The following is a 24,390-nucleotide window of genomic DNA, read 5'->3' as shown; positions in this document are numbered from 1 at the left end:
AAGTAAGTAGCACGTGAATGTTACAGGCATATCGCATTAATATGTGGCGCCTTTTATCCTTGTTTATTATCTAAATATGATGTTGTTTGGAAGTTAATATTGTATACTAATTGAAGAGAAATGAGTTACACTCCTGGTGATATTATTCGAGCTACTGGTCGGAAATGGTTTTGTGATGACGATTTTAGGTATTCAATGGATCCAAATTTACGTTACTCAAGAGGTTCAGTAATCACGATGCATAGGGAGTGAAAATGACGTGTATGGTGTTTGGAAAGATATGTAGCCCAATGTCAAGAATATGGAGTGAGAATAACTAAACAGCGCACCATATACATGCAGCGAGATACCCCTCAACAACTGAAACTAGCTTTATTCCGTGCAAGAGAGGAAGAGAATAAATAGAGAATATGTTTAAACCGGATGGATTTACAAATAAAATATAGGGAGTTTGTTGAAGATGGCGACCATCACAGCGCAAGAATGTATCATCATTTCGCTACGAGTCCCAACTATGTTTCGGATTGCTACTTGTCTGATGATGAGTAATAAACATATGAAGTGAGGTTCAGAATATGATAGATAATGCAATGCGCTGTATCGGTTTTCATATAATATTTTCGAATATTATATTTTGATAGTGTACTCTATTATTTTGAAATTTTGAAATTATTATGATAAATTTCAGAATGATCTGACTACTCAGATATTGTGTGAGTGTGTATGATAAATTTATTATGAACTACTGTACGAATCAATTGTGACGTAGTTGTTAGCATTCCTTACAAATGTCTCCTTACTTGCAATTGAAAAGTATAAAATGGATAAGGGTAAAGAAAGAGCATCTTCAAGCACATCCAAGTCCATTTGGCGCAAGCTCAGTATCGCGGAATGTATCGGTTGCCGAAAGGAAATTAAAGAAGCTGAGAGTTCCAGAAAGAAGGAGAAGAAGGTGAATCAAAACATTTTGGGCGAGATAAAAGCTGATAAATAAAAGCTTCGAATGGCTTACAATGATCGGTCCCTCCCGGAGGATGAACGCATCCGTCAGATTGACGAGGTGTATAAAAAATACGACAAAATAAAAATCAACCTGATTGAATGAGAAGATAGTGAAATTATATTGTATGTTGAAGGTCATCAGGTCCGGCGTGAAGCTGGAGAATATGAGAATGAAAAAGAGGGTGAAGTTGTGGAGAGTGCAGGAAGTGTTGAGGATCAATATGTTGTTAACCTTGTAAATTTTTAAGTTATACTGTGATGTTTGTTGTATAATCCGAGTCACAATGTGAACACCTAATTGAAATGTTTGTTTAGAGTGGGATACAATGATAGTAGTTCCAAAATTTTAAGTTCGAATGTACAACACAATAAACCAACTTTTGCATGTAATGTTCAAAATAGCATGATAGAATACTTAGATTATACAAATGACCATTGTGCTATAACTTGTGAAGTGAGGTATAATTGGTGAAAAGTAAGACAGGAAAATACAATAATTCTAAGAAATGAGCAAGTGGAAGTTCACGTTGTTAAGTGTGGGCGCCCTGGGCATTTCTTGCTACGCTTGGTGTGACCTTCTTGGTTGCATACACTATATTTCTTTCCTGACCGGGGACCATCAATCTCCGTTCGGATCCGCACCGATTGGCCCTTATCTCCACATTTTTTCTTAAGTTTTTCCAATGACTCATCTGCCACTAAGTTTCCATAGGCCAACCAAGGTAGGGGTAATTTATAGTTTCAGTATTCAGTTGGTTGCAACAGATGAATAATTGTCCGGTACAAGTTCTCCATTGTCTGGTTCTTATGGCAATTTTCAATGAAATGATCCCAACTCAATCCATATCTCATACAACCAGCCATAGCGTGAAAGCACATCATATGATGGGTCGCCCATTTTCCACATGTACACGTACGGTCATTGAGGTTGGCGAACTGGGTCTTACCTCCCTTTACCCTTCCCTTAGAAGTGGTGTACTGATGTGTAACTATTTTCAAGATCCCACGTACACGGTGAAAAGTAATAATCGTATGTCCTGTTGTCTTTCTTTGAATTTTTGCTAACATGGCGGCTGGACGCGGACATAACTGTTGACCCTGTTGTAGACCATCATCTACTATATTTTGATGTGTGTCAAAAATTGTGACCGTCTTGTAGAAGAGGTACTCCATTATCGCTGTTACCGGAAGGAAACGAGACCTTCTTATGTTTCCATTGAAACCCTCAAGCAAGTTTGTGGTTATTTGACCTTAGCGAACACCATTATTTTGGGAAAGTGTCCACCTTTCCATGGGTATTCTGGCAAGATAGTCAAGGGCGGGGGGGGGGGGGGGGTTCACCAATCCTTACCATGTATGCATCATGTTTCGAGAGTTACGTGGTTGTTCCAGCTTTCCACATCAATTTATTTAGTTCACCACCAGGGTGATGATGGCAGAAGTTGCTTCTGACATGGAGTAGACAGAACCTATGGATTCCTAATGGCTCAGCAAATCCGTTTTGAGGGTCTCTTATTGCAGAGATAATAGTGGCTGCACGATGGAGATGATACACACGCCGGTTTTTTGGTGACAAACATGTCTCCAATTACGTTGCAGAAACCAAGACCATTTATCGTACGTCTCCTCATCAACGAAGCCATAGCAAAGAGGAAAAGGGTGGTTATTCGAATCTACACCCATAGAAACAAGCAGCTTGCCTCTATATCTTCCCTTCAAGAATGTTTCGTCTATTGAAATCACAGGACGTGCATGTTGCCACAGTCCATCATTGCCTTCAAACACCAAAATATTCGCTTGCATACGGACGTGCCCCGTTCCTCAGCATGAGGCACAGTATCGATCTCAGCAATGATTCCAGGATTTGTCTTCTTGATGGATGCCAAAAATATGGGAAGAGCTTGGTATGTTGTAGCCTAACTTCCATAGACTTCCTCAATGGCTATTTGCTTCCCTCTTCACACTTTCTTGTACCCCACTATATGGTTGTGCTTGTTGTTGATAAGCGGGATAATGGTTTTAATGGGGATTTCTGGTGTATCTATCACGTGTTTCACATGTCACAGTAAATGTCAAAATATTTCCGTTCCAAATATGTAGCTAAGTTAAATAGTTATGTATGTGAAATTGCTTACAAGTGGTTTCACAATCTGTGAAATCATCCTTGCAGATAACTTCTTGTGATCTTGCAACGGCTGATCAACCATGCATATGTGTTCCTCTCTATTCACATTTATCCTCCAGTCGCCAGAATTATGCATGAAAGCAGCTCGCATCCTCCAGTTACAGCCCTCCGCCCGGCACTGTATAATGAGTTATTCTTTGTTAATCTTTGTCATTTTATAGGTACGATTAGTGGAAATATGAGCGCGCTTCACTGCCAACAAGAGGGTTGCTTAATCACGGTAACATTTTCCTTCACTCAGTTCCCCCTGATCGAGGTCTTCATCAACATACATATCATTAGGGCTATCTATTATTGGGGGAATATATTTCTCTGTGCGGAACCATGGAACTCTTGGAACATGATGCTCTTCACCAACTGTTGTAAAGATGCTAAAATTTTTGGCATTCCTCTCTATATTCCCTCCACCTTCATCGGTGCCTGACGAATCTTCTTCCTCATCATCATTATGAAGGTGAAAATTCTCTTCACCGGATGAATTATCTACAGCTTCATCTTCGACGAGGGCTAACCGCTTACCCGAACCTCTTCCCACCATATCTACATTACTTTCACCACCTTCATCATTTTCATAAGTACTCCCCCCTTCATACCCACCACCATATAGAGTACTCTCCCCTCCTAACCCTCCACCATGTTGACTAGTCCCCCTACATATCATCCATCCTGTTCAAATTTTCTAGTGATACCCTACGGGCAAAATTATAAATGTATCGAAGGGGACATGCACATTCTCATTTGTTATATAACTCAAATTACCGAAGTTCCCGACACTTATGAAGATGTATTTGACTTTGTTGATCTTTCAATAATTGATGAGGTTCACTTCCAATATGATCACTGTGTTGGTAATCGCTATACTCCATTTTGATTGAACCTTTTGGTATTACATTTAGTTACATATTAAATTTTCTTCTTTTCTGGGTTATAGATGTGTTTGGATTAATTGTTGACTGAGGCAATGTACAACAAGTGACAAATGCAAGAAATGTACAACAAAGGTCTTTGGAAATGGTTATTGGTGATGTAATGTAAGAAAAACAAGTTAAATCCATCCTTGTGCAAAGATTTTTCAAAATATGTATTCTGTTTCCTCAAAATTTCTGGTATATTGCAGTAACAAAGTTAAAGTTGTCTTCTCGGAAGCAAATGATGTACCAGTTAATAGGGAGTTGAACTTCGCTACTCTGCAACGTCTACACCCATATACCATCACCATTTTTGGTTGTAAAATGAACCTTGACACTGATACAGGAGAAACCTGGCTTAACGATACACCTTCAACCAGGTTTTATATTAATCGTCAGAGTGCGGAAGACAGTGAGTTACGCTGTAGATTTAGGGTTAACAATACACCTATTGTGTGGACACAAAATATTGGTGACCCATGATCATGATGATGTTGAACCTCGATCGCAGCATGTTGACAAGAATTATTGTGTTATGATTTGAGTGCCATTTTTTTCTTTTGGATTTATGCATTCCACCTCTATATTAGTTATATCTTTCTTTATTGTAATGTTATTATCATTAATAGTTGGGTGCTCATTTCAGTTTTGGTTCGAATTACTGTTCTGTATTAGTAAACAGTTAAAACCACATGCAAACATTTTCAATAATTTGAGATAAACACTGCAAAAGTTCAAGTGGAAGGACACATGAAAAGTAGTAGTGACAAGTCAAATCATATAAATGAAATACAGAGAAAAAGATAAGTCTTTGCATGTAAAGTCATTGCATGTACAGAGTATCGATTCCACTTTACAGCAGATGATGAATCCAGAATTTTGAAAATAATGCAGGTCAGAGCAACAACGACAAGTTACAATTAAGTTTTAAAATATGAACTGTAATTGTATAGTATGTTTAGCACGTGAATTGTCATTCAAAGTAGCTTCTTCTTTACCAAATCACTTATAAATAGAGAGTTACAACCTCATGAGGTCACACTCGTCAAAAGTAATTATGTCTTCACTCCCAAATTTGGAATATTGTTTTCGTGAAAAAATAGCTGTTGTAGCGCATTATTGGAAGGGTATTGACACGAGAAGGAGGTTTATCAAATATCCCGACGGTGTTTGCATTTACGAACGTTAGATTGAAGAGTCGCTTGAACCCCGTGCAACGGTTCTCATTGAAATTATGAGGGAAGATATTACCACAGAGAATGTAGCCTACTGTGCAGAAATTCTTGAGTTACAGCGTGAACATGAGGAGTCAACGAGGGAATTGCAGAGTATGAAGGCGTTCATCGAGTCCCATACCTGGAACATCAATGAAGATGATGATTACTTTGATGATATAGATGAATGATCTGGTTCATATATTGTTGGCTCTTAATATTTGTATTGTTGCATCGTACTCATTTACATTCATGTAACATGTTATTATTGTGTATCGAACTATGCACTTTTTCAACTGTGTTTTATTTTGTAACTAATGTTATGTCATGGAATTTGTGTTTCAAGTCAAGTATTCATTATCAGCAAATTAGTTCATATCAAATATAAGGTCTCGTCAACAAAAATATATTCCTCCATGATACACTATTTCATGCAACTAAAACCATACAAAAAAAAAATTAAAATTAAAGTAAAAATTATATACTAGAAATAGGTTTACATCACTAGTCAACATAAAAAAAAATTAAACCAAAATAATTTTCTGGGAATTAATTATGTGATTTGCTAAACATGCATTCACGTAACAATTGCACACTCGACTGGCTTGACACCCTTTCAAAGTCAAGAAAGTCATATAGATACTATATTTTTATTAAAAAAAATACGTACTAAAAATAGGGTTGCATGACTACCAACAAAAAAAAATTACACCAAAATAATTTTTTAACAATTTAATATTAGGGCTCAAAAATAGGTCTCCATTGAATATTTTACACTTGAAAAAGTTTACACACAAGTGCAAGTAAATCAGTCAGGAAAAGGAAAAAAAAATATTACACCCCAGAACGCCACTTTTTCTTGGTCTCTGTGGGTGAACCCCGGAGGAAGTGGCGTTCTATGTCATTTATGGAAACAATTGAATGAGTGTGTCAAATATGTGAACTTTACATTCAAATATGCCAAAAAGGTACAGGAACCGAGTTGTAGCTTTATTGTCCCAAGGGTTTAGACGATCTCGAGTGCAAAGCCCATTTTTCCTGTTTTGTGGGTCCTGTTACCAAGTAACCAAAAATTTCTTGGATTTTGCTAAGATTTCTAAAAATATAAAATACTCTAACAAATTCATTAAAATCTAAAGTTTTATAAAATACAAAAAAAATCCATGGACTTTTGAATGCCACCGGATTTTAATCCGCATTTTAATGGATTTTTTTTAAATCCAAATTTAATACACACCTTATTTTAATTGACTTTTTAAAATCTAAATTGAATACCTCTAAATTTTAAAAGATTTTTTTCAATCCCTGAAAGATTTTTTGGATCCAAATTGAATATTCTAAAATTCTCAAAATCGAAAAAATTCTTTTAAAATTCCAATTAAAAACTCCCTACTAAAGGGGGTGTATTCAATTGGGATTTTGAAAGATTTTTATGAATTTTAGAAATCATGGGGTATTCAATTTGGATTTTAAATAATCCTTTAAAATCTGAAGGTATTCAACAAGGATTGAAAAAAGTCTTTTAAAATCTGAGTGTATTCAATTTAGATTTTAAAAAGTCAATCAAAATTTGGTGGTATTCAATTTGGATTTTAAAAAATCCATCAAAATCTGATGGTATTCAAAAGTCCATGGATTTTCTTTTATTTAAAAAAGTTGTGGATTTTGATGGATTTGCTAGTACATTTTTAATATCTTGAAATTTCTTCAAAATACATAAGCTTTTGATGGATTTCTAAAAAACTCCACAAAATCTGCAAGACTCTACAAGATTTTGGATCAACTCCATCAAAATCCACGAAAATCTTTTAAAATCCGTAGATTATTAACAATCCTTTAAAATCTGAAATGAATACACCCTAAGGGTTGGAACATGACCCCTAATTCTTCCCCATGTAATAAGCATTATATAACACGAACGGAGTCACCGTTGTCAGGGAGTTCTTATAGCAAAGGACTTCTACATTTGTTGAATAAAAAATGGACAGCCATTATTTAAAAAAATTCTCCAATCAACGCTGACATTTTCTGTCATCATGAAAAATAATATCTGCTATTGCCAGGGTTAAAGTAACTTTTGATTCGATTGCTCCACACCTTTTTTTTATTTATTATATTTAAATTTCAGTTTTGTAATATTATTTTATATATTTATCATCTATTTCTTTATTATATTTAATTTTCAGTTTTGTATTATTATTTTGTATATTAATCGCGGAGCTAAAGTTGGTTTGTTCTTTATATAATTTTTAAATCTCAATGTTTGTATTATAGTTTGAAAATACTACAATAAAAATTTGACTTGCTCATTACTAATAAAATAATACGGATAAAATTTTATTATCATTTGTAATAAGAGTTTATTTTTATACAAAGTTGATAAAAATTATTTAAAATATAATCTCCTCCCCCTAACTATTGGTAAATCAAACAAATTTAAAATAATAAAATATGAATCACATCTTTAGAAAAAATAATTTCATACCAAAATAAAATTGTGGTTTTTATAAAAATAAACTTTTGATATTTTGATATTAATATAATATGATAGTTTTATTTTAATAAGATCAAAGAAAACAATAACACAAAATCATACCTTAACTTTATTATATATTACAATATCTTTGTATAATTTTATTAGTAATAAGGGTACCAAAATTTTATATTTTATATTTTTTTATCAATTTTATTTTAACCCTATCAATTGCGGACATTGTATACAATACGTCTATGAATATGAATTTTAACAGACGACATACAAAGTCAGCAGTTGGTAGAAGTTTTTTTAATTCGACCGTTTTCATCCAACGATGTAAAAATTGTTTGTTGACTAAGATCTTCCTGACAAATCGGTGCAGGGACCGGACCTCAATAAGAAAATGCTTCAAAATATAAATTGTATTATTTTAATTACTAATTTATTTATTTATGGTAATAGAGAAGAAGTAAAGGTAGCTAAACAAGTGAAGAAGAAGGGAGGCATAAATTAAGGAAGAAGGGAAGATGTTGATTAAACAAGCCACTTAGAATCCACATGGATGTACCTTCAGTCACATTAATGGTCCCGTCAAATGTCGTGAATAAGGACAAATTAATACTGTTTGTCATCTAAACACAAATAAGATAAATATTTTTTTAAAAAAATATTAATAAGTTTCTATTTTTTGGGAGGTGACGGAGATGGACACGGTAACTGCTATGGTGGTGACATTAATTTCGTATGTGCTTAAGCTCTGCTCTGGTTTATTATGATTATGTCTGTAAATATAAATTTAATGACATAATTAAAGTAATTTGACTCTAGTGCCGACAGATAAGGAGGCCAGTACAAGTAATCAAGAAATTTGACATTGTTAACATAAAAATATCGAACACAATCAGTTTGGCCTTAATGGTGTCTCTTTCATTCTTTCGAAGCCACGCCAAAATATAGGACCCCCTCGCTCCCTCCTCTATCTCTTGTTTCGTCAATTCTTCCTCTCACTTTTACTTCACTCTCTCCTCTCTCTCTCTCTGTAGACCCTCCCGATATTTCTGGGTGAAGAAAGGTATTATTATTAGCTTTAAGTTATATAATATACATGGGTTCTTGCATATCATCATCATCATCAAAAGAGCAGCCTCAGCAGAAGCAGCCAGAAGATTCTTCAGACATGAAGTTTGGTCTTCCTTTTGTGTCTAAAACGAATAATCATCTGATCATCCCCTCCCCTGTCAAACAAAAATCTTTGTCAGTTCCTGTTACTGGTATGATCATTTTATGTGTTCTTCATTTATATTGCTATGCTATGTTTGTGGCTTTGTGTGCAAGTATGTATAGTTTTTATTCATTCATTTATTGCTTTTTGTTGTCTTGTGTATTTCCTGCACTTTTTTATTGTGTGCAAAATGTTTGATGAAGTCCTCTTCTTTTTTGTTATTAGTAAGGCGTGTTATCATTCTAACCATATAAGCTCGGAGAGTTTGTTTATTGTTTTGCACTTTAACATGTCTATATAGGGTGTTTGTTCATTTAAAAAACTAATTTATTATAAAAATTAGTAGCTTCTGATTTGTTGTACGATAATTTGTTCTTCTGTGACAGACAGATAATCTGTACTATTGTGACAGCTGATTTGTAACTAAAGCTTGTAACGGATAATGTAATTTGTACTATGGTGATTTGTAACCAGTTTTTTGGAATATCATCGGATAAAGTTCACTCTTTCTGATTTTTCATTTTAAATGTTTTGATTGTGGTTACAAGTGGTAATTGCTAGGTGGAGCATGTTTCGAACAATTAATCAATTAGGAAGCTTAAGTTGTTGTTGTCTTACTTAGAATAGAAGTTGTAGTATCTTTTATTATACATTATAATCAACTAATTCCACTCCTTATTTTTGTTTTTGTTTCTGGTCCCCCTTTGTTAAAACGATTTGTTTAGGTATTGCGTATAAAGTATAGTTTTTATCTAGAACTAACTAATATTGACAATTCTGTGCAGTCATCATTGAAGGTATTTTTTTTAACAATGAGGTCTGCTATCTACTTGATTTCTCTGTTGGAAAGTTGAATTGTAAACTAGTGGAAGTATTGACCATCCAACTACTCCAATACCTTACTTTCACTATTACCATTTACAGGGACCATTCTTTATCAAAGAAAATATATTTTTATCTTGTATATATACTATGTAGGGTGTTCTTTCAAATTGAATTGTAACTGGGGACTCGAGTGGGGTAATAAAGCAATCTTGAAGCCCTTTAGGAAAGTTGAGTTCTTTTTCTTCGCCTCTAGCGTTTGGGTACTTCCCTGCATTCTTTTGATTGTTGCAAAAAAAGACTAGTATCTACATTTTTTAGTCTTTCATAGTTGTAGGCATGATGAACATATCAACTTCTGAAATTCTATAACTAAAATTAATGAGAAAAGGAATGATTTTCTTTTCTTACACTAATAATTGAAACTACAATAAACTGCGTTCTGCCTTGAAGGTAAAGAAGTTCTTCAGCACTGAATGGTGATTAAATTTTTGGGACGTGACTATATTCTTGTACCACTTAACTTCAACACTTCATAAATCATACCACTTAACTTTGGGCTCAGGTTTCCATCGAGGATGTATCTGTCTGTTAGTGACCGTGACAAAGCACTTCCTTCTTGCTACTTGCTAGTGGTTTATTCTTTTTAGGTGTACTAGAAGAAATGTGGCAATCATATATTATGACCATCCATATTTTTGCATGTTGGTTAAGTCGGTAATAGTCGAAGATTATGTTAATGCCTTAATGAAATACCTCAAAATCTAAGCACTACCAGTAGGGTTCCTCCTTCGATCTTCGACTTGCTTATGTTTGTAACTTGCAAGTCTGCAAAGCAAAGTACGTTTCTATCACAACATGTCGCCCTCTGTATTTGTAAACAATTCTTTTAAAATACTAACAACTCCTACCTCCTGCTTACTCCTTACCTCAAAGTCTTCTCTTGTACACCTTCAGAACAGATTAACAGAATATAAGGGCCTTTATTTCAAAAAAACAGAATATAAGGGCCTAGGATGCAAGAAGGTAAGAACTGGTGAAGTGTTTAGACTCGGACCTTTTCTTACTTATAGAAGACAGGCATTCTATTTCTCACAGTCCTTCATTATGTCAACCAACCTTAAGTTATAAAGGCCTAGGATGCAAGAAGGTAAGAAGCGGTGAAGTGTTTATACTCGGACCTTTTCTTACTTATACAAGGCAGGCATTCTATTTCTCGCAGTCCTTCATTATGTCAACCAACCTTAAGTTATAAAGGTTTACTCGTCTCGTGTTACTAATTTTGTGGATATTATTGCTTAAATGAGAGTGATTCATTTTGAACACTGCATATTAAAGACCGAGCAACACCAATAGGGTGATTATAGTATGGACAGTGTATCTTCAGTATATTATGGTTTTGTATTGATCAGTTATGTTGGAGTCTGCTGTGTACGCATGAAATTATCTTTTACTTCAGACTGCATTATATATTCTTATGTATTATTTGTGCTGAACTTTCCAATGTGGTGGTATCTATTATCATGTCGAATCTCCACTCTCATATATATACTTTATTTCAATCCGGAGCTTCGAGTATACCCTCTACAAGGTGTGGGGTATTTTTCCTCAGGGATTGCTGCTCCTGCATATTGAAATTTTTCCTCATACTTCAAGATTACCATGTTTTATACAGTCAATATACTCACAGCAGTTAAGATGCACTTTAAGCGAGCAAGGATGAAAGAGTATACTGAGATTTGTCTGTTTTGTTTTTTATATATGTTGATTTACCTTCCTATATATACAGTATATATATCTTTGTAGCTGCTGTTGTAGCCCAAATATAAGTCGGTGCTTATAGTTGGCCATTTACCCTTTGATCGCAGTTTAGATTTTTATCAGTTCTCGTTTTCATTTTCTTTATTTTTAATATCCTTATCTAATTTATATGCAGGTAGTAAAGACGAGACCTTCTTTGATTCTAATGTTTGGTTAGATTCTGACTGCGATGACGACTTTATGAGTGTCAATGGTGGTGAGATATGTTGATTGTGTTTATAGTACTTTTTACATGTTCATTGTGTGTGAGTACGATTTTGGGGGTTATAGCAATTTTGTCAATTTTGACTTTTGAGTGCAAAGGTGCATTTATCTGAAATTTGATCATGAACTATAATCTATTCAGAATCTGAACAAGAGATCAGAAAGATAGGCTGATTTGTTTACCGAAAGACAAAAGATAGGCAAAATTTACTTGCCCATAAACAAATGATAGGGAGGAGTTTACTTTAGAAGGGTTTTTTTAACCATATAAACATATTTTTCATCCATTATCCTTATGTAGTCTGTATATGTTACAATGCAGAATTCACCCCATCTCGAGGTAATACTCCAGTACATCATAACTTCACTACAGGAGCCCAAAGAGTTGATAAAACCAGTGGTAATGACCTAACCCCTAATGGCAGACCTGAACCATCTCCGACTGATAAGAAACACAGGTTATCTGATCTTTTTAAAGAGAGCTTGCAAGGTGATCTTAATGAGGACGAGCAAAATACATCAGGCCCTGTGACGCCTTATGAATCTAGTTTGCAGAGCAGTGAAAGAACGCCTGGTGGAAACTTCAAGGTCAAATCCTTAAGGTCGATCCAGTGTTGCCTTCCGAGTCTGCGCTCAAGCAGTAGCTTTAATGAAAGAAAGAAGAAGATGAGCCCTGTAGGTACCATTGCATGATGGTACTACAGTTGTCATTTATGTAAATCTTTGCAACAAAATTCTCCTACCTGTGTCATTTTAGTTTATGGAGAAACCTAAAGTACTCAAGTCAGCGAGGAGGCTGCAGGTAAATATTCGGAAAATGGCAATGTCCAAGACTTTTTGAGTTTTTCTTTTCTTGAATTAAAAGTGTGTATAATCAAATCAATAATTTATTATGCTAAAACCATGGCATAAACAGCTCCAGTCTACAGAAACTAGTTACATGTTACTTTCATGGCATATATGGTGCTGAACTTTACACCAATTGGATGGTCTAGCAGTAATAAAAGTTGTTAGAATTATTCAAACTCTTCCTCCCGAAGGTATTAATAATAACAGAGGGGTGGAATATAGATAAAGCAGCAGCCAGGAAACAAACTTCCAAAAATCCACGAGCAGCAACTAGTTAGGTCAAATAAAACAACTGCGAAGGAGTAATATGAATAAAAGAAATAAAACCATACATGCGTGTACCAGCTATACACATTTAAGATTTAAGGCTGGATGATTAATGTTGTATACTATTGTCAAAGCCTCTGGACTATATGCAAGATGTATTAATACAAGAAATAAGGTGGCTATGCTAACTACAATACACGGCTAAAATATGAACAGGAGAAGGAAGGGTAGCAAACACCAACATGTACACATGCATGGGAAATGAAGCATATAACTAGCTCCAGCTATAAGTAGTTATTAGAGTCATAGTTTGTAGCCTCGTAAAAAGTCTTTGTGTGTAATAAATTATATGATGTATGCCATGATGTATGGTAAATGTTGAGGTCTATATATAGTACCCGATATTGTGCTGTGGTAGTATAAGAGATACACACCCGGTAGAAAAAACAGAGAAAGCAAAACAGAGTCGTAGCTCTCTCTCTGCATGTATAAAAAAGGCTGTAGCTACTATATATAAAGCTGGTTTGTGTTTTATTATTGTGTATCACCTGGTCATATTATATACAGTATAGGTACACACATAAACACCTGGTTTTAAAGTAGAAAAATCAAAGTAAGCCCATACACGTTTCCAACAAGTGGTATCCGAGCCAAGGTCACGTTTCTGAAAAATGGCGAGCATGATACAACCGCAAATTCCAAAGTTGACGGCGACAAATTACGGGAATTGGAGTATCCAAATGAAGGTGTTACTCGGTTCTTACGATAATTGGGAAATTGTCGAAAATGGGTTTAACGAGCCCACTGATGCAACCGCTGAAGCAGCACTTCCAAATGCCGAAAAGACGGCGTTAAAGGAGATCCGGAAAAAAGATAAAAAGGCGTTGTACACAATTATTCAAGGTGTTGATGAATCAACCTTTGAAAAAATTTCAAATGCAAAAACGGCGAAAGACGCGTGGGAGATTCTGCAGAAATCATCCCAGGGTGTCGAGAAAGTCAAAAAGGTTCAGCTCCAAATACTACGTGGTGAGTTCAAAAATTTGAAGATGAAGAGTTCCGAAAATATTGGTGAATTTGTTACGCGTTTGAAAACGGTGACAAATGAGATGAAAAGAAATGGGGAAAGTTTCGATGATGTTCGGGTCATGGAAAAGTTGCTCCGTTCATTAACAAGAAAATTTGATTATGTTGTTATTTCTATCGAAGAGTCAAAAGACTTATCCACGATTTCTATTGATGAGCTCGTAGGTTCTCTTCAAGCCCACGAGCAGAGAATGAACCAGTATGATGATGTAAGCCATTTGGAAAAGGCGTTGTAAAGTAAGGTGTCCATTGGTGACAGTTCTGGCAGTAGCAGTTCTGCACGTGGCAGAGGTGGCTTTAGAGGTGGCTACCGTGGTGGACGAGGACGAGAAAGGCAGTCCTTCAATAGAGGCCAGAATTCTGAAGGGTATCAGCCATCTGTTCGTGGTCAAAATTTCAGAGGCCGAGGACGAGGCGGATATCAACAACGAGGTGATAAGTCTCAATATCAATGCTATAATTGTAATAAATATGGCCATTTCAGTTATGAGTGTAGAGCACCAAAGGTAGAAGAAAGAAGTCATTTTGCAGCAGCAAAAGAAGACAAAGATGTTGGCACTGCTATGTTCCTCACTTACAAAGGAGACGAGAAAAGCAAGAAGAATATTTGGTATCTTGACTCAGGGGCCAGTAATCACATGACTGGTCACAAGGAATTATTCACGGAGATAGACGACACCATCAGCGGAGAAGTTACTTTTGGTGACTCGTCAAAGATTCCGGTGAAAGGAAAATGTATCATCACGATCATGTCAAAGAAAGGTGAAAAGAAATATATAAATGATGTTTATTATATTCCTGCATTGAAAAATAATATTATCAGTCTTGGCCAACTTGTGGAGAAAGGATATAATATTCAGATGCAGGACAGTTCCCTCATTATCTGAAATCAAGCTCGGGAATTGATTGCAAATGTAGAGATGTCAAAGAATCGTTTGTTTACGCTTGATATACAAACGAATGTGCAGAAGTGCTTAAAGTCGGTCATTAAAAATGACTCGTGATTGTGGCATTTGAGATATGGTCATCTTGGATTTTCTAGCCTAAAATTATTGTCAAAGACAAAAATGGTGGACGGTTTGCCAGAAATCAACGAACCATAAAATTTGGGTGAAGCATGTGTAAAGGGGAAGCAACATCGACAAAGTTTTCCCGTTGGAAAATCATGGAGAGCAAGGAGGCCATTGGAGATAGTTCACACAGATATAGCTGGTCCGTTTGATATTCCATCACTTGGAGGTAATAGGTATTACCTAACTTTTATTGATGATTTTAGCAGGAAAAGTTGGGTGTATATCATAAAAGAAAAGTCGGAGGCTCTTGATAAATTCAAGGAGTTCTAAGCATTGGCTGAAAAACAAAGTGGCCAGTATTTGAAGACACTCAGATTAGATAGAGGAGGCGAGTATACTTCAAACTTGTTCAGAAGTTTCTGTAGAGCTCATGGAATTAATCATCAGTTGACAACGATATATACTCCTCAGCAAAATGGCGTTGCAGAAAGGAAGAACCGCACAATTCTTGACATGGCAAGGAGTATGGTGAAAGCAAAGCACTTGCCAAGAACTTTCTGGGCGGAAGCTGTTCTATGTGCAGTTTATTTGTTGAATCGCTGTCCAACAAAAAGTGTCAAAAACAAAACTCCAAATGAAGCATGGAGCGGGAGCAAACCATCAGTTGGACATCTCAGAATTTTTGGGTGTATTGCTTATGCCCATATTCCTGATCAGAAGAGAAAGAAGCTGGATGACAAAGGCGAAAAGTGTATTTTTACCGGATATGATAAAAGAAGCAAGGCGTACAGACTCTACAATCCCCTGACAAAGAAATTAATCATTTCTCGTGATGTTGAGTTCGATGAATCTAATTACTAGAGATGGAGGGAGGATGAAAGAAAAGTTGCTGGTTTATTTTTCAATGGTGATGACGATGACAGTGATAACCAGAACATTGAAGATGACGGAGATGATGATCAAACTCCTCCACCAAGTCCAAATCAACAAACCCCTGGATCGACACCATCCACGGGAGGAAGCAGCAGATCAGGGGGAACACCACGAAAGATGCGGAGTCTGGGTAATATCTACGAAGCTACAAGTCCGGTACAAACATCCTTTGATTATTTCTTATTTTGCTTAATGGCCGAATGTGATCCAGTTACATTTGAGGAAGCTTCTGAAGAAAGTAAATGGAACAAAGCCATGGATGAGGAAATTGGCGCAATCAAGAAAAATGATACATGGGAGCTCACAGATCTTCCAGAAGGACATAAAGCAATTGACGTCAAGTGGGTCTACAAGACAAAGACAAATCAGGATGGTGAAGTGGAAAAGCACAAGGCGAGGCTAGTGGCTAAAGGCTTTAAGCAGCGATATGGCACTGACTATGATGAGGTGTTTGCTCCAGTTGCGCGAGTTGACACCATCAGACTTCTTACAGCAATTGCCGCTCAAAATCAATGGAAGATTTTTCAGATGGACGTGAATTCGGCATTTCTAAATGGTTATCTCGAAGAAGAAGTCTACATCGAACAACCTCCAGGATATGTTCAGAAAGGCCAGGAAGATAAAGTCTACCGGCTAAAGAAAGCTTTGTACGGCCTAAAACAGGCACCGAGAGCGTGGAACACAAGGGTTGATGAGTATTTTCAGAAAAATGGTTTTATGAAGAGTCCATACGAGCATGCTCTCTACACGAAAACAAATTCAGGGGGAGATATTATGATCGTTTGCTTATACGTGGACGACATGATCTTTACTGGAAACAACCCTGGTATGTTTGATGATTTTAAGAAAGTTATGACTAACGAATTTGAGATGACAGATATTGGTCAAATGTCATACTTTCTTCGAGTCTCATACTTTCTTCGAGTCGAGGTGAAGCAAAACAAAGACGGGATTTTTATGTCGCAGAAAAAATATGCGGAGCAGATTTTAAAGAAGTTCAGAATGGAGGAATGCAAGCCAATAAGCACGCCAGCAGAACCGAGCATAAAGCTCAGAGTTGATTCAACAAGGCAGTCGGTAAATTCGACAATGTTCAAAAGTTTGGTTGGAAGTTTGAGGTACCTAACTTTTACTCGTCCAGATATAATGTATGCAGTTGGATTGGTTAGCAGGTACATGGAGAAACCGAAGCAAGATCACTTCATGGCAGCTAAAAGAATTTTGAGATACATAAAAGGTACGCTTGATCATGGCTTCGCATTCTCAAGATTCGAAATTAGTTGTCTACTCAGACAGTGATTATGGCGGTGATTTGGATGACGGGAATAGCACATCGGGATATGCTTTTTATATTGGTTCAGCAATATTTTCGTGGTCATCAAAGAAGCAACAGACAGTTGCCCTCTCAACATGTGAGGCGGAATACATGGCAGCAGCCGCATGCGCATGTCAGGCTTTGTGGCTAGGCTACATATTGGGCGAGTTAAATCTTGTAGAGGAAGGTCCGGTTCAAATTTATGTGGATAATAAATCTGCTATTTCTCTCGCGAAAAATCCAGTGTCACACAGTCGCAACAAGCACATCAATATTAAATATCATTTTCTTCGCGAACAAGTGAATGATAAAATCGTGGAGTTAGTGTACTGCAGGACAGATGAAAATTTAGCAGATATATTTACGAAGCCTTTGAAGCCGGATGTGTTTTTCAAAATAAAAAATAAGTTGGGAATGCAAAGTCGAGTTTGAGGGGGAGTGTTAGAATTATTCAAACTCTTCCTCCTGAAGGTATTAATAATAACAGATGGGTGGAATATAGATAAAGCAGCAGTCAGGAAACAAACTTCCAAAAATCCACGAGCAATAACTAGTTAGGTCAAACAAAACAACTGTGAAGGAGTAATATGAATAAAAGAAATAAAACCATACATGCGTGCACCAGCTGTACACATTTAAGATTTAAGGCTGGATGATAATGTTGTATACTATTGTCAAAGCCTCTGGACTATATGCAAGATGTATTAATCCAGGAAATAACGTGGCTATGCTAACTACAATACACAGCTAAAATATGAACAGGAGAAGGAAGGGTAGCAAACACCAACATGTACACATGCATGGGAAATGAAGCATATAACTAGCTCCAGCTATATAAGTAGTTATTAGAGTCATAGTTTGTAGGCTGGTAAAAAGTCTTTGTATGTAATAAATTATATGATGTATGCCATGATGTATGGTAAATGTTGAGGTCTATATATAGTACCCGATATTGTGCTGTGGTAGTATAAGAGATACACACCCAGTAGAAAAAACAGAGAAAGCAAAACAGAGTCGTAGCTCTCTCTCTGCATGTATAAAAAAGGCTGTAGCTACTATATATAAAGCTGGTTTGTGTTTTATTATTGTGTATCACCTGGTCATATTATATAGAGTATAGGTACACACATAAACACCTGGTTTTAAAGTAGAAAAATCAAAGTAAGCCCATACACGTCTCCAACAAAAGTGTCGTCTGAAAGATTTCCATCGTCAAGAAAGAAACTTTACAATAGAAAGCTCTTACTAGTAATAATAGTCATCAGAGACGATGTCAAAATCATATAGTCTTAAGAGTAACATCCATTTAAAGATTCCAAATCACATGACAGAATCAAAGTGATAGTCCACAGCGAAGTCATATGGGAGCTTTAGATCCTTCACCTCCTCGAATCTCAAATAGCTTTGGTGCTATATCAGTTCCAGCAGTAACAGCATCAAAACACTGGTGTATATCAAGAGATTCAAGATGAGGACAATTCTTTAGAATGGCCAGCAAGCCATCACTTGTAATCCTATTTTCAAAGAGCCGCAAATGGCGTCTTCCACGCATGGTTTCTGCAATGGCCAGAGCATCCTCATCAACCCCCTTACGTGGCCATCCATAACCTTGGTTGTTCAATTTCAAGGATATCGAGCGAGGGCAACAAGACCCTGCCAGTTCAATAGTTATGTCAGATATGTGAATGCAATCAACGCGAACTTTGTCCAGCGACTGAAATTCTTTGACCATTTTGCTTAGGCTTAATGACCTTTTCAGCCTTGAGGTTTGCACCCGTGCACTCATAAACCCTTTATGTTTAAAGTCATACCTTTTCGCCCCCCCGGTATCCAAAACATACCTTTTAACCCTTGGGCCGAGTTGGGCCGCTATAACGTTGGAATCTGGCTGGGGTATTTTGGGCAGAAACTTTCTAATTTTCCCTCCTAAAACAGATAAAACTCTCCCGCCAACAGCAACCCTTGTAGTTATATATAAATATATATGGTAAATTATAGCAAACAGCTTCTCATTCTTGAAATACACAGAACATGGATCCCCATTCCAGGACTATTAAGGAGAATTGAAAAGCTAGAAGAAGAAGCGGAGAAACTTGAAGTTGTTGCTGGAATGAAAACAAAACGAGGAAGGAATGTATTTGTTTATGTTACTATGTTCATGTTGTTAATCTTTGTACCGATGATGAAGAATGATGGGGAGGTTGTAGTGAAGAGACAAAATGAACTAGTTTAATTTTGTTAAATTTCTTACATATGTACTACAGATGCATGTAATGCAAGTATGAATGAATGACAAGAAAATTAAGCGCATATCAAAGTTTAAACTTAAATTAAGCATACCAAAGTGAAATCAAAAGCTGCAGTTCAGTTTTGCAACACATCATAACAAAAGAAATCAGATCTTTAAAAGTAAACAAAAGCACTGCTTAATGTCTGAAATTGAACAAGATCAACTTAAACAAGAGAGCATTCTTCAAGTGTCCTTGTCCTTCCCTTTTCCTGATTGTTTTGCCTTGGCATCATTCCTCAAATTATTACTTGTTACCTCAATAGCAGCTCTCAAAGCCCCTGAAGTTATGACATTTTTCCCATGAGATAGGAAAGATGCAGATTTCAGCTTTGTTTTCCCAATTATGGTCTTGAATTGCTTCACAGGTGGTGGTATTTGTTTCCCCATCTTCATTGGTCCTGTGTATGTGTTGTGTAACTCTCCAGAATTTGGTCCATCTGCCATCATTGTGTCACCATCATCTTCATCAAGACATACAGGAGTATCACTTGTATTTTTGAACCTTCCAAAAGTTGTTTTGATGTACAATCTATTACTTCTTCTCACATCAGGTGGAGAGGAAGCCCTAGCAGCTCTGGATGTTTTATGTGCCTCAATCTTAGAGCTCATTTCAGCTTTTATCACTTTTCTTCTTTCCTCTTCAGCAACTTTCTGAGGGACTAAGTCATCCAATATTTGAGCTTCTTGCTGCAACTTAAATATCTGAGCCTCCTTCTGCAGTTTCAATTTTTGAGCTTCCACTTGGTACTTCAAAGGCTGGGTTTTTTTGGAGTGCTTGACTTCATCAACTTTCTTCTTCATCTTTAAGTTGTTGACTTGTTCCTTCAATAGTCCAGCTACTTCCTTTTCCTTCACCTTTTCTGCATCAATCTTCATCCTCTTCTTCATTTCTTTGATTCTTTCAGCTGCCATCATAATAGGTGAATCCAGAGTAGTTGTAAGTACTCTGTGACCCCTAAGTTCTCTAATTTTCCTTGCTGCTATTTCAATTGGGGCCTCCTCATCAACAAAAGGTTCATGCACCATATTTTCTGCAGTTGTTCTTTCTTCAACAACCTAGCTTGGCTGGGTGACTGGTGGACCATCAAACTCCACAACCAACTCATTATATGCAGCTTGCATTTCCTCCTCTTCATGTTCATTGACATTATCCTCGTCAGGTGCTTGAATCCTTGGATGTGCAGAACTTGATGCCTCAGGGTTAAGATCAGGGCATGTTCTTTTGTTATGCCCTGCTTTCTTACACTTCCCACATCTACATTTGAATACAATAAAATTAGTCTAAATCTAACATTTGAATTAAGATTACAAGTTTTGAAAGTAAGCATTACCTCACAGTCATCTGAGTAGTCCTGCTTAATTTTGTCACTCCATCATGTATAATTACTTGGGCTTCTATTGGTTCAGCTCTTCTTCTTTTTTTGGGTCTCCCTGGTTGCTTCTGAACAGTAGGTGGTTTTAGCACCAAACCAGATTTTGTCCAATGCTTATGTCCATTCATAGGGTAAATTATTCCAGAGTAAGCCTTTTTGTATGCATTGGCTGAATACAGTTCGTCCACATAATCCTCTACATTATAACCTAACCTATTCAGACAACTTATAGCATGGTGACAAGGGATCCCAGTAAGGTCCCATCTTCTACATCCACATGTTCTATTGCCTATGTGAACAGCAAACTTAGAGCCATTAACAGTTGTAACTTCAAATTCATCATACCCAGCATATGAACTATAACAGCCTCCACTCCATTTCTTAAATTTATCTAGCAACTTATAGATTTTTGGTGTAAATTTCCTATCATCCCAACCCTTTAATTCTTCTCTTTTACTCTGCAATCTATTCATCATGTACTCTCTTATCATTTCAAGCATCACTAGTATACCCTGATCCCTAGCCCATAAAATGCATCTATTGAAGGACTCACACATGTTGTTCAACAGAAGATCACATTTGGTATCAGTCTTAAAATGAGACCTTGTCCAGTGATGGAAAGGCACATTTGTTAGCCATTGCCAAGCTCCTACATTTTCCTCCTTGACAATGTTCATGGCATTCTGAAAGGACTCTACATTACTTGCCCTAGCACAGCTCCATAACTTCTCCTTAAGTGACCTACCCCCATATTTTTGCTTGAAGTTATTATGCATATGCCTAACACAATATCTCTGCTCAGCCATTGGTATCATTTCTTCTACCACATTTAACAACCCTTTTTGCCTGTCACTAATAAAAGTCCACCCATCCCCAGACCTAATATCAAAGTCCTGAACTAGTAAAGCAAGAAACCACCTCCATGTTTCTAACCTCTCAGCTTCTACTACTGCATATGCTAAAGGGAACATACAGTTATTAGGATCAATGCCTACTGCACACAATAACTGACCTTTATACACTGTTTTAATATGGCATCCATCTAATCCAATCACCTTCCTGCACCCTAGCTTGAATCCATGTTTTAATCCACCAAGGCAGATGTAGATCCTCCTAAATTGACCAACATTTCCTGCAACAAATACAATGTAAACATAATTTAGCACAAAAGAAAAACAGATCTGAAAAATAAATACTAATAAAATACATGTCAGACCTGGTTCAATGTCAATCTCAACTGTAGAGTTGGGATTTCTTTTCAAAAGCTCTGTCTTGTAATCCCACAGCTTCTCATATTGCTCCTCATGTGTGCCATTGATGGTCTTCATGCACTTCCTTCTTGCTTTTCTGAGAATATGAGCTGGGAAATCAATTTGCAAATCCTTCAAGACAGTCTTGTGGAAAGATTTGATAGGCCAAGTTGGATTTATCCTGAATTCAGGTAGATACTTCCTTGCTAGAAAACCAGAGTTAATAAGGGGAAGACCTCTTTGCTCTCTCACACATGTGTGGTCTGTAAAGGCACAATGAATAAAAGAATAAGTTATGGTCACCAACAATAAAAGATACATTATAACATTAGTAAAAGACTAATATGTACCTGGTCCCACAGTCTTTATTTGGATGCACTTGTCAAAATTTAATCCTGCATAAATGAACCAGGGGCATGGATCCTTACAAACTGCTCTGACCCTAGTTCTATCACTCTTCACAAACTTTACTACCCTCCCCTCAGTGTAGGAATGCTTCATTATGGCCTCTCTGCATTGATAATGATCTGTGAAAATGGTCCCAACAGTCCACTTTATATTGTCACTATCCTTAAACAATGGAAATGATTGCCTTCTCTTAAGGGCATCAAATTCTTCCTCCAAGTCATTGTCTGGCAAACTCTCTAAGTCATCACAGTCACTTTCATGTCTTTCCCCTTCACTTTCATCTCCCACTTCCTCACCTAGTCCTAGGTCTTCTCTGATTCTACCTACCCACTCCACCCCCTCATCAACATTGTTAGCAAAAAGCATGTCATCATCAGTCATAGAATAGTCAGAATCATCAAAATTATAGTCATCAAGTTCATCACTACACTCCCCAACATCATTACTTCCATCTCCTTCAATCCTTTGAAATAAATTATGATCTTCAAACGAGTCTAAACTGGTTTCATCACAATGCTTGACATAAACATCTATATTGTTATTATTTGTCCTAGCAAGCCCTATCATATCCTCTATATCAGTTTGACATCTCATTAGAACCAGACCATTTTCCAAATCTTTACTAGGATTCCTATAGTACATACAAAATAGTCCACTATGACCTATAGCTTTAGTTCGAGCTCTCAAATTATCATAAGTCAATTCCCCTTCAGATTCAAAATAGTACAGTGTCACTCGACCACCAATATATTCAGTTCGTGGTTCCCATTTTAACCTCCCACCATGATATAAGGTCAAATTTATGATACCATCACCTTCAATTGCAAAATAAATCAAGTATAAGCACATTTAACAGCGTGGATACATAATTAAGTCTCTACAAAAACACCCACATAATTATCACAACATGCAACATCAATATACTTCATATATACACAGAATCATCTAATATTTAACAAGATAAGTAACATTAAAGGCTAACTCATACAAAAACAAAGACAATCAATTAAAAATCAGAATGATAGTTTAAGAAATCATACCAGTAGAGAGTTCATCTGAATCGCCCATGATTTCAGACCAATAAACGCTGTTGATCAGATGAAAATCAGAATAAAAAAGTTAGATGAAAGTGAGAGGGTTGAAGGAGATGAAAAGATAAGGGATTTTATGTTCTATACTTACAGTGTCGGAATATCGGGTGTTAAAAGACTGAATTAACCCAGCCGATTTGGGCTGTTCTGTAACGTTATTAAGGCCCAACTCGGCCCAAGGGTTAAAAGGTATATTTTGGATACGGGGGGGCCAAAAGGTATGACTTTAAACATAAAGGGTTTATGGGTGCACGGGTACAAACCTCAAGGCTGAAAAGGTCATTAAGCCTTTTGCTTAACCCTCCATTCGTAATGTAACAACAAGAAGCAAGATGTAGATGCTTCAGCTGACTTGAACTGTGAACATGTTGGAAAGGAATGCAAAAAAGGTCATATTTACTTGTCAGTTGTCAAAAGAGAATGTCATATCTCATAACAACTTAGTAATTGCAAACATGTTAACAGCAAGCAAATTTCAAACCCTTAACAAATTAATTCCAGACCGAATGACAGATATATGTCGCACATAGTACTGCTTAATTGCGTTCAAAATTATATAAACTTATAAATAAACTACAGATACCTCCTGCATCAGTTACATTGTTACTACTTATTAAAACTCAAATGCATGAAGAGCGTTTAGGTACGGTGCATGTTACAG

The 24,390-nt window shown here is 36.5% G+C and overlaps 4 protein-coding genes across 4 annotated transcripts; 2 read left to right on the top strand and 2 right to left on the bottom strand.

Moving 5' to 3' along the window:
- The first annotated feature begins 8,695 nt into the window (after positions 1-8,695).
- On the top strand, positions 8,696-12,775 carry LOC141684124 (uncharacterized protein At3g27210-like). The gene is made up of 3 exons (XM_074488963.1): positions 8,696-9,056; positions 11,766-11,846; positions 12,177-12,775. Exons 1-3 carry the CDS (start codon positions 8,891-8,893, stop codon positions 12,545-12,547), a joined length of 618 nt encoding a protein of 205 aa, XP_074345064.1. The 5' UTR covers positions 8,696-8,890; the 3' UTR covers positions 12,548-12,775.
- An 866-nt stretch (positions 12,776-13,641) lies between these two features.
- LOC141685081 (uncharacterized) lies at positions 13,642-18,094 on the top strand. Its single transcript, XM_074490208.1, has 6 exons — positions 13,642-14,255; positions 14,316-14,778; positions 15,931-16,828; positions 16,880-17,239; positions 17,295-17,509; positions 18,080-18,094. Exons 1-6 carry the CDS (start codon positions 13,642-13,644, stop codon positions 18,092-18,094), a joined length of 2,565 nt encoding a protein of 854 aa, XP_074346309.1.
- Positions 18,095-18,674: 580 nt separating this feature from the next.
- LOC141685080 (putative F-box/LRR-repeat protein 9) lies at positions 18,675-19,049 on the bottom strand. The gene has a single exon (XM_074490207.1). It carries the CDS (start codon positions 19,047-19,049, stop codon positions 18,675-18,677), a length of 375 nt encoding a protein of 124 aa, XP_074346308.1.
- Positions 19,050-19,994: 945 nt separating this feature from the next.
- LOC141685079 (uncharacterized) lies at positions 19,995-23,922 on the bottom strand. Its single transcript, XM_074490206.1, has 6 exons — positions 23,821-23,922; positions 23,679-23,725; positions 22,581-23,453; positions 22,197-22,493; positions 20,939-22,112; positions 19,995-20,862 (listed from the first exon to the last, which is right to left on the bottom strand). The coding sequence occupies exons 2-6, from the start codon at positions 23,704-23,706 to the stop codon at positions 20,664-20,666; spliced, it is 2,571 nt and encodes an 856-aa protein (XP_074346307.1). The 5' UTR covers positions 23,707-23,725; positions 23,821-23,922; the 3' UTR covers positions 19,995-20,663.
- Between the last annotated feature and the right edge of the window lie 468 nt (positions 23,923-24,390).

This window comes from Apium graveolens, chromosome 9 (assembly GCF_009905375.1).
Source record: "Apium graveolens cultivar Ventura chromosome 9, ASM990537v1, whole genome shotgun sequence".
Classification (NCBI taxonomy): domain Eukaryota; kingdom Viridiplantae; phylum Streptophyta; class Magnoliopsida; order Apiales; family Apiaceae; genus Apium; species Apium graveolens.
This window is presented reverse-complemented; position numbering and strand designations above follow the sequence as displayed.